The following is a 10,423-nucleotide window of genomic DNA, read 5'->3' as shown; positions in this document are numbered from 1 at the left end:
GAGGTGAAAATATCATACTGTCGATTTATAGGTGTCTCAAAAAGCACAAGTAAACCCCAAGCTGATCTTCTGCTCTTAGATTTTTTTAAGGACCCAATCTGGAACATATTTAAAGGTCCATTTATATTGGAGAAACATGGGACTATTCAGAACCATAGTTTATATGTGAACAAGAGTTTGGAGCAGTCTAACTGTGAGTCGAATGCCTTTGTATCCGATTCCCCTGGAGAATTTTGAATCCTCCATCAGCTGACCTGCTATTATGCTACATTTGCCTGTGCCACAGGTGAACGCCGGTCTCCGGCTCAGGGACAATATGAGGACTAGAGTTGTGGTGTTAACGACTCAGCTGCACTGTATCTGTTTCCTAACACAAACACACTTAAAATAAACAGTGTAAACAAGTGCTGCATTCTCACTGAGTCCAAGTGGTTGTGGCTTTACAAACTCATGAAAAATCTATGTTAAAACACATTTTAAATAACCTCTATATACAAGGTTAAAGATTGACAGAATGGACCTATGCTAGAGAGGTAGCTCAAAGGCGAGGCAACATTAAGTGGCCCGCTTCATAACTCTGTCTGGCCTTGCTTTGCTCAAATCAAGAAAGCTGCATATGCAACCACATGAAGGCATTAGAGTGTGTGCATGAATGCATGTGCGCGCGCATTTGTGTAAAAGATGGGACATTTGCATAGCTGTCCTGCCTGACTGCTCCACATACATTTAAAACCCCAGTGTTGATCAGTGACTGTTCACTCCTTTCAGATCCACTGACACGCAGCACAATGATGATGTCACTGATTCTAATGCTGGGAACACTGGGACTCCTTGTTCAGGGTGAGAGACACCTTGACCAACTTTTATTCATGTTTGGTTTAGCTTCATATTTAATCATTTGGTTTTGACTGATATGTTTCATGATAGGCTTCGGAAGATTAGCAATGTCTATTTCTTGTGATAACCTTACTAATCAGCTTTCTTTACTTTTATTTTATTTTTCAGAATCAGCAGCAGATATAATTTTGACTCAGTCTCCTAAATCTCAGTCTGTTAGTCCAGGAGAGGTTGTCACTATCAGCTGTACAGCCAGTTCAGGTACTAGTAATTATCTCCACTGGTACCTGCAGAAACCTGGAGAAGCTCCTAAACTCCTGGTTTATGATGCTACAACCCGTCAGTCTGGGATTCCAGGTCGTTTCAGTGGGAGTGGATCTGGTAGTCCTTATACTCATTACACTCTGACCATCAGTGGAGTCCAGGCTGAAGATGCAGGAGATTACTACTGTCAGCAGGGTTTGAGCACTCCGTTCACACAGTGTTAGAGCGTCGTACAAAAACCTCCTTCAGCTAAAGAGGAACTGCTCTGACTCAACAGCTGCAGAGCTACTAAAACATTAGAGAACTTTATCAAAATATGACACATTATCAATCATACTATATAACTTGTAACTTGTATAACGTACTATATAACAAGATATTATGCAAAGAAATGGAAACCATTGCAATCAGGCTGTGTCCGTTTATTTTCATAGATTCAAAAATTGTATAATTTGGTCAATTAATATGAATACTGCACATCTCATGAATTTAATTGTTTTTTATTTTAAATTATAAAATGTAAATGAATAGAGAAGTGTTGCATTTAATACATAGAAATCTATTTGACCCCAACCCAGATAGGTCCAACACATTGAATCAATATTTGAATATGAAAACAAAACAAGGCTTTTATGTTTTTGTATTCACAACTAAAGTCAGTTATGAGATACATTTATCTCCTAATGTTAACACACGTCCTAACTGTGAGTCATAAAGTGTTTTTTTGTCTCTTTCTGTGTGTTTCTATCTCCTATTGGAGGTTGTGTTCATGGCTGGGGCTCCTCTGATCTCTGGTCAGTATGAGTAAGGGAGACTTCCAGTAGAATCCTGCTGGATTGCAACTCTAGTTTGGAACACTCTTCTCTCTGGAGCTTCATTCACAAACACACTGGGACCCGGAGGATACTGAGCTGTAGAGGATGCTTCTCTTTTGAAGAAGATGCTGAACAAAGTGTTAGAAGTAAAGATTGGGATACGTTTTCTGTTATGTTAAGGACATCAGGTACTGATTTACCGCTGTTCATGACTGATCTCTGAAAGTTGAACCTGTCTGACCCAACTCAACTATTCATCACACTGTCCCAACCCAACTTCTACACCCCTTCAACCCTGAAAGAGTGAAGGAAGTCATATTGATTCCAATTTAGAAGCACCCCTTTCATATGATTAAACAGTACATACATAAATGCACATAGCTAACCATACCGTATTAAACCCATCAAAATAACCTTTGAGTAAAGTTCCCCATTTCAGCATTATACAAAGTCCAGTGTAAAGTCTGCTTCGACAGCCCATGTTCAGTTCTCTAGTCAAATATACAGCTGCCCCAGTCCCAGAGGAGTTGACTTCAGGGGATTGTGGTGGAGTGGAAACTCAAATTTGCATGGCCAAAGTGACTGCCACACTCCCAGAATAAAGCAGTACCATGGCCTGATGTTCACCTGTCCCCAGAGAGTAATCAGTGAATTCTTCAGTGTAGGTATCAACCATGGCTTCTGTATTTGTAAAATCATGAAGACTAGTGAGTTTAAAGCACATGGCTTCAGTTTTGGTATAATCATGACCATTGAGTGTAGAGCACATAGCTTTACTATCGCTGCAGATATCATTTTGAGGGGTACCAAATTTGGCCCAATAAGCCATGCATTCTTTGAGAGAGGTTCATAGACTGAAATGTATTAGTCAAATAATTTACTATTGGTCATGAATATCTCCATGTGTAATGGTAAAACTCATTTGATAAGGATATCCAGGCAACAATATTAAGGATGGACAAAGTATTTATTATCTCAACATGTCAGAACCAACAGCATTACAGAAAAGCTAATTATTTTTTTTGTATTTTTGTCCATTAAAATAAAATCAAATTGATCAGAAATACAGTGTAGACATTGTTAATGTTGTAAATGACTATTGTAGCTAGAAACTGGATATTTTTGGAATAATGGAATATCTACATGGGCGTACAGAGGCCCATTATCAGCAACCATCACTCCTGTGTTCCAATGGCACGTTGTGTTAGCTAATCCAAGTTTATAATGTTAATAAATCATTAGAAAACCCTTTTGCAATTATGTTAGGACAGCTGAAAACTGTTGACCTGATTAAAGAAGCAATAAAACTGGCCTTCTTTAGACTAGTTGAGTATCTGGAGTATCAGCTTCCAGTCTGAGGGGATGCCATTGTTGGCCAGGCAGAACCCCAAGCAGGCTGTCATGTGCCTTTTACTGAGGAGTGGGTTCCGTCTGGCCACTCTACCATAATGGCCTGATTGGTGGAGTGCCACAAAGATGATTGTCCTTCTGGAAGGTTCTCCCATCTCCACAGAGGAATTCTGGAGGTCTGTCAGAGTGACCATTGGTTTCTTGGTCACCCTGACCAAGGCCCTTCTCCCACGATTGCTCAGTATTGTTATTGTGAAGTGGACAAGTCTAGGAGTAGCAACAGCTCATCCGGGAAGTGTTAGGCCACACAAGCTCACAGAACGGAACCGCCGAGTGCTGAAGCGCGTAAAAAATCGTCTTTTCCTCGGTTGCAACACCGACTACCGAATTCTAAACTGCCTCAGGAAGCAATGCCAGCAAAATAACTGTTTGTTGGGAGATTCAAGAAATGGGTTTCCTTGGCTGAGCAGCCACACACAAGCATAAGATCACCTTGCGCAATTCCAAGCGTTCTCTGGAGTGATGACTCACACTTCACCATCTGGCAGTCTACGAATCTACAGCATACAATGACATCTAGACGATTCTGTGATTCCAACTTTGTGGCAAAACGTTGGGGAACGCCCTTTCCTGTTTCAGCATGACAATGCCCTTGTGCACAAAGTGAGGTCCATACAGAAATGGTTTGTTGAGATTGGTGTGGAAGAACTTGACTGGCCTGCACAGAGCCCTGACCTCAACCCCATCGAACACTTTTGGGATGAATTGGAAGGAATGGTCTGTTCCATATCTTCAATCAAATTAAACATGTACAACTGTGACATTACAATGTTTAATGCTATTTTTCATCAGTTGTTTTATATGAAATGTAATTTCCACCACACTCTGTCATTGCCACAATGCTAATTCATCACCATCACAGTACATATTTTTGAGGCAAAGGTGTATTAAAATACAATTGATATTGACTATTTTTCCCATATGTGGACCGTATATGCGTGTTCTTAAGATAACTCCTAAAATAATCTAAAATAATACAATTTTAATGTGGTAAATTCAGGTTTCTAAGTATCATTAAGGCACATATGGACATTTGACATGACAATGATGAATACATTTAATTAAGAGAACTTCCAAATAGTAAAGTAATACATGAAAAAAAATCTAATTTGTGTGAAATGTTATACAAAATACCTTAGGCACAATTTCTGTAAATTCCTTTTCAGCTAAAATAGAAAATGTTATGACGTGGTGGTAATGACATTTCCCCTCTGGTATTTGGGGAAACTGATTAAAAGCTTTATATTCTTTAATAGTATGGTCTTAGCCACTAGTAGATCTTGTTTCCAGACAGAGTGACGAACATTTTCAGAAAGATAAAAAGCAGTTTCAATATGTTTAATTTTCAAAAACATTTAACATCCAAACGTGCCCGTATTCGTAAAATCAACCGGCTGTGAAACGAAACAGCAGAAATACTTTGAAAAGAGCTACTGCAGTATTTTTCTGACCCTAACATAAGGCGTGTCATGCCAAATAGTGTCCCCTTGCCAAATAGTGTCCCCCTCTACGTCACAATGGGATTCAATGAGTTCTGGCTTCTGCTGCTAGGGCTGTTGCTTGAATTTGAAACATTCTGACCGGATTACGTAATGAATCAAAGCGTCCGTTGCTATGCTGGTTGCCTGGTTACCTCGTAGCGGTCGCGAAGGAAGGAGGACGCGGACAGTTCTAGTTCTATTTCACCTCAGAAGCACTCGCTTAGTCCGCGCAAAAATGATTACCTCCGAATTGCTCTCCAAGGACGGTGTTTTTGACGGTGACAACCTGCTGACTACCTGCTGCTTCAGTGGACCGAAGAGACTGGAAAGAGAACACTATTTCTTTACCATATATTTGTTTTTATATAAATAAGTACATATTGTTTAATAGGAATAAAGCTGTTTTTTAAGGTGTTTTATATAGATTTTATAGTGACATTGCTAGCTACTTATTTACCTCAGCCAGACAGTTTTATTTAGCTAAAGTCGTTATCTAAATTAGCTATCTAGCTGTTATTGTAGCTGCTTTCTGTTTTGTCTAGCTAGCTAACTTTTTTTTATTTTTCTAGCTAGCTAACTGTTATTGTAGCTGCTTTCGGTTTGTATGTAGCTTGTACTTTAATGGCATCCTCGAAAATATTGTATCTTTCCAACCAGACACGCATCATTCGTAGGGGGGGGGCAGAGAAATTCACAATTCAGTGTAACGTTAAGCAGTTCATTTCTGTTACTGTTAGATAACTGGAAGTATTTATGAACAACCATTTAACAACAATTTATTTTTCATCTAGCTAACGTTAGTTGGTCATCTACATGTTGCTAGCTATACATTTAGTTATATGTCAGTCAGATTTAGGTATCTAGCTATAAGTTAACCCTGATCAATCAAATGGATAGGTGTAAACAATTACTCCAACTGCCCTTAACTAAATTTAGGTGTCTTTGTTTGACAGAGCGAGACCCATACAGAAAGAGGGAGAGGAAGAACGTGACAGAGGGAGAGAGGGAGGTGGGAAGAGAGTGAAAAACAGAGAGAGAAATGAAGAGCGAGAGAAACAGAAAGAGAAAGACATCAGTGCAAACTTACTTAGACTTTAGTATTTCAACAACTCTTCTCTTCCAATTTGTTAGGCAATCACATGTACCTACCGGGGAAGGATGGCCAGCCACACAGGAGAGTGATTTTCACCAAGGAGGAAATGGAGGCCGTGTTGACAGAGATGCATGCTGGACATTTCGGAGTGAATCGCATGATTGCCAAAATCAACGGTCAACCACTGAAATCCCTGACGCCTTACACTTCGGTGAAGCCCGTGAGACAAAGTATGTTAAGCCTTGGTTGACATTTGAGAAAGCAATAAATGGTTGTTATGCTGAGCTCATGAAAAAAGACAAGCCAGTGTATGAATCAAACGGATTTGCGTATGAATGGAGTGGAAATTAACTGATTTTGTGATCTGCTAGGTAAGCAACTTTAATGTGTCAAGCAGATTACACGTTTTCATTGCCATTTCCGGAACGTAGCAACGTGTTTAAGACATGGATTTCATGTTGTAATGTTAACAAGGTACCAAAATGTGGTTCGAATGAATGTTTTCATTTTATTAGCTAAACAAACTTGTTTAAACAGTGAATAAATCAGCCTTGATTGCATAGCGATGATGAAAAGAACGTCATTTAGGCTGTAATGATCTCCAAAATTTGAATCATTAGGTAATCACACCTTTGATATAGCAACGGACGCTAATAGTTTGTCAAATCCCATCGTGACGTTTTGGCTGGGGGACATTATTTGGCATGACAGGCCCAACAAATTAACCACCAGCCAATGTGACTGGTGAAATACACATTCTTGCGTTACTCTACCCACATTTGGCAGGTGGCTGGTGTTCATTTTATGCCCTACATAGGACACTGAGAAGATAGTTTCAAGCTATATATACACTGAACAAAAACATTAACGCAACATGCAACAATTTCAAAGATTTTACTGAGTTACAGTTCATATAAGGAAATCAGTCAATTGAAATAAATAAATTAGACCCTAATCTAGGGATACAGATGCATCTGCTGGTCACAGATACCTTTAAAAAAAGTAGGGGAGTGGATCAGAAAACCAGTCCGTATGTGGTAAAAAATTAAATTTGCCTCATCCAGCATGACACATCTCCTTCACATAGAGTTGATCAGGCTGTTGATTGTGGCCTGTTGAATGTTGTCCCACTCCTCTTCAATGACTGTACAAAGTTGCTGGATATTGGTGGGAACACGCTGTCATACACGTCAATCCAGAGCATCCCAAACATGCTCAATAGGTGACCTGTTTGGTGAATGAGTATGCAGGCCATGGAAGAACTGGAACATTTTCAGCTTCCAGAAAATGTGTATAGATCCTTGCGTCATGGGGTCGTGCATTATCATGCTGAAACATGAGGTGATGTTGGCAGATGACTGGCAAGACAATGGGCCTCAGGATTTCATCACGATATCTCTGTGCATTCAAATGCCCATTGATACAATGCAATTGTGTTTGTTGTCCGTAGCTTATGCCTTCCCACACCATAAACCCACTGCCACCATGGGGCACTCTGTTCACAAAGTTGACAGCAACAAACCGCTCGCCCACATGACACCATACACATGGTCTGCAGTTGTGAGGCTGGTTGGAAGTACTGCCAAATTCTCTGAAACTACATTGGATGCGGCTTATGGTAGAGACAGGAACATTTAATTATCTGGTGGACATTCCTGCAGTCAGAATGCCAAATGCACGGTCCCCCAAACTTGAGACATTTGGTTGTGTGACAAAACTTCACATTTTAGAGTGGCCTTTTATTTCCCCCAGCAAACGCTGCACCTGTGTAATGATCATTCTGTTTAATCAGCTTATTTATATGCCACACCTGTCAGGTGGATAGATTCTCTTGGTAAAGTAGAAATGCTCATTAACTAGGATGTAAACAAATTTGTGCACAACGTTTGAGAGAAATAAGCTTTTTGTGCTTATGGACAATTTCTGTAATCCTTTAATTCAGCTCATTAAACATGGGACCAGGACTTTGTGTGTTGCGTTTATATTTTTGTTCAGTATACAGTATATGGGCAAAACGTCTACTGCAGATTGTGGGTGTGTCTAGAGGCCAGCCTCTACGTTTTGTATATTTTACCACCATTATGAATTCATAATTTTCCTTTGACTTTAACAGTGTGTAAAAAGTTGATCTGAACTTTTGACAGATAAATGGATGAGTAATGAATTCTTCATGCGTTTCATCCGCCTGTGTCCGTGAATATATGGACATGTTTCAATGCTGCCATCTAGTGGTAAGATAAGGGTGATAAGGGTAGAAGAACATTTCAAACATGCCACTTGTCACTCACTGGTTGAATCAACGTTGTTTCCACGTCATTTCAATGACATTATGTTGAACCAATGTGGAACAGACATTGAATTGACATCTGTGCCCAGTATACAATATGGATGGGTGGGTCTGTCGTTCTAGGCTAACAATGCAGAAGACAGAAAAGAGAACATTTGCGTGTTCGAGCGGATCACTTTTGTGATCTCGGTTGACCATCCAAAGTCTGTTGTATTATGGGGATAAAAAAAATCTGATTTCCTCCTACATGACAACTGCGTAAACTTTACAAAAACCATGTGATCAAAGGTCATGAAGTTTTGACTGTAGTTGACTGCAAGTTTCTGCAGTTTCTCCTCACCAGTTGCAAATTGCAGCCATCGCCTGTGTTGTGGGAGGCTCTATTGTCAACCAATCATTAGGGTGTTGTTGTTTGACCCATATGAACGTGACCAAAGACATGACTGAAACAGCATTTCCACAATTCATGTGATATTTGAGTCTCTCACACCAATTGATTGTACATTTTCAGGTTGTGACTGTGTGAAATGTGGGTTAGAGACATTATGTTTATTTTGACATTATGAAGAAAAACTTTTGCAGATGCACCTCTCCCCAACTTCACTCCTTGGGCTTGTTCGACATTTAGGCGACTGCCAACTGACTGATCTACAAATCACCTTCCATCATAAATAATGTCTCATTATTATTTGTAGGTCAGTCAGTCACCATTTACCCATGATACATTACGGTTTTGATCCTCTCGAACAATCCCCTTGACTTTTGTTTACAGTTGGTTGCTTTCGCCTTACCGCTCAATATTAGGAAATTGTCCTTAATGTTTTGTGCACTCAGTGTATAGTGTCATAACCCAAGAATTAAAGCAATTATAATGTCCAGCAACCTTGCCAGCAGGCATGCCAGCTAATATAGTAAGATTAGCTGCTCTAACTTCATTGATACTGCCTGAACTGGCTTGGTAGCTAATTATGAGGTTGGGAAATTAGGAACCCATGAAGCTGGCTAGCTGAAGCTAACTTAATAAAATTGATAGGTGGCTAGTATTACCAAGAAACAATACAACATTTTAGTTGTATTTATTAATCCATGAAGGCTACATAGCTTGATCAAATTAATTTACAAACATATATCCTGCGAGTCCTGCCCATCACAGGAGAGCTAAAATCGAATAAAATGATGATGATACTGTTTTCACGCCGTAGAGAATCTAGGGTCCTGCCTAGCATATGTGTGCTCCGTGGTGCAGGAACAACTTACTAGGGACAGTGGTGGGGGGGGGGACTATTTGGCTGTTGCAGTCAGAGTGCCTCCTCCACAATACCGCTGACAGATCTTTTTTATAAATAACTATGTAAGAATTTGGGCTTGTGACATTTTCCACATTTTGTTGTGTAACAAGGTGGGACTCAGATGGATTTTATTGTCCATTTTTGTCAACAATCTAAGTGAAAAATGGATTTAATTGTCATTTTAAGTAAAATCTGTAATTATATGTAGGCCACTCGGGAACATTCAATGTTGTCTTGGTAAGCAACTCCAGTGTATATTTGGCCTTGTGTTTTAGGTTATTGTCCTGCTGAAAGGGGAATTTGTCTCCCAGTGTCTATTGGAAAGCAGGCTGAACCAGGTTTTCCTCTAGGATTTTGCTTGTGCTTAGCTCCATTCCATTTCATTTATCCCCACAAAAACTCCCTAGTCCTTACCGATGACGAGCATACCCATAACATGATGCAGCCACCACCATGCTTGAAATGATGAAGTGTGGTACTCAGTGACGTGTTTTGTTGGATTTTCCCCAAACATAACGCTTTGTATTCAGGACATAAAATTAGAGAGGAGCTAGTCATTCAAAAAACATTTGAAACACTATTATAACTTGTCATGTGACTTGTTAAGCACATTTTTACTGCCAAACGTATTTAGGCTTGTCATAACAAAGGGGTTGAATACTTATTGACTCACGCCATTTCAGCTTTTCATTTTTAAATAATTTGTAAAAAATAAAATAAAAAAAACATTTTTTTAAATTTAAAAATAAAAATTCATGATAATATGGGGTATTTTGTGTAGTTCCACAAAATCTCTATGTATTCAACTGTTAAACAACAAAATGTGGAAAAAGTCAAAGGGTGTGAATACATTCTGGAGGCACTGTGTATCAACATAGTCCAAAGCAGTTTTCAAAATGTAGATAGTTCAATGGGGAACGTGAATGTGTCCAGTCTACTGAAGTTCC

At 39.4% G+C, this 10,423-nt stretch overlaps 1 gene segment (V, D, J or C); it reads left to right on the top strand.

Moving 5' to 3' along the window:
* The first annotated feature begins 741 nt into the window (after positions 1-741).
* LOC110496328 overlaps positions 742-10,423 on the top strand; it is a 48,910-nt gene continuing 39,228 nt past the window's right edge. The window contains 2 exon segments of the V gene segment in view: positions 742-840; positions 1,006-1,309. Of these exon segments, the coding sequence occupies positions 789-840; positions 1,006-1,309 (356 nt within the window).

Source organism: Oncorhynchus mykiss, chromosome 18, assembly GCF_013265735.2.
Source record: "Oncorhynchus mykiss isolate Arlee chromosome 18, USDA_OmykA_1.1, whole genome shotgun sequence".
NCBI classification, from domain to species: Eukaryota; Metazoa; Chordata; class Actinopteri; order Salmoniformes; family Salmonidae; genus Oncorhynchus; species Oncorhynchus mykiss.
Note: the sequence above shows the minus strand (reverse complement) of the source record. Positions and strands in the feature narration are given on the sequence as shown.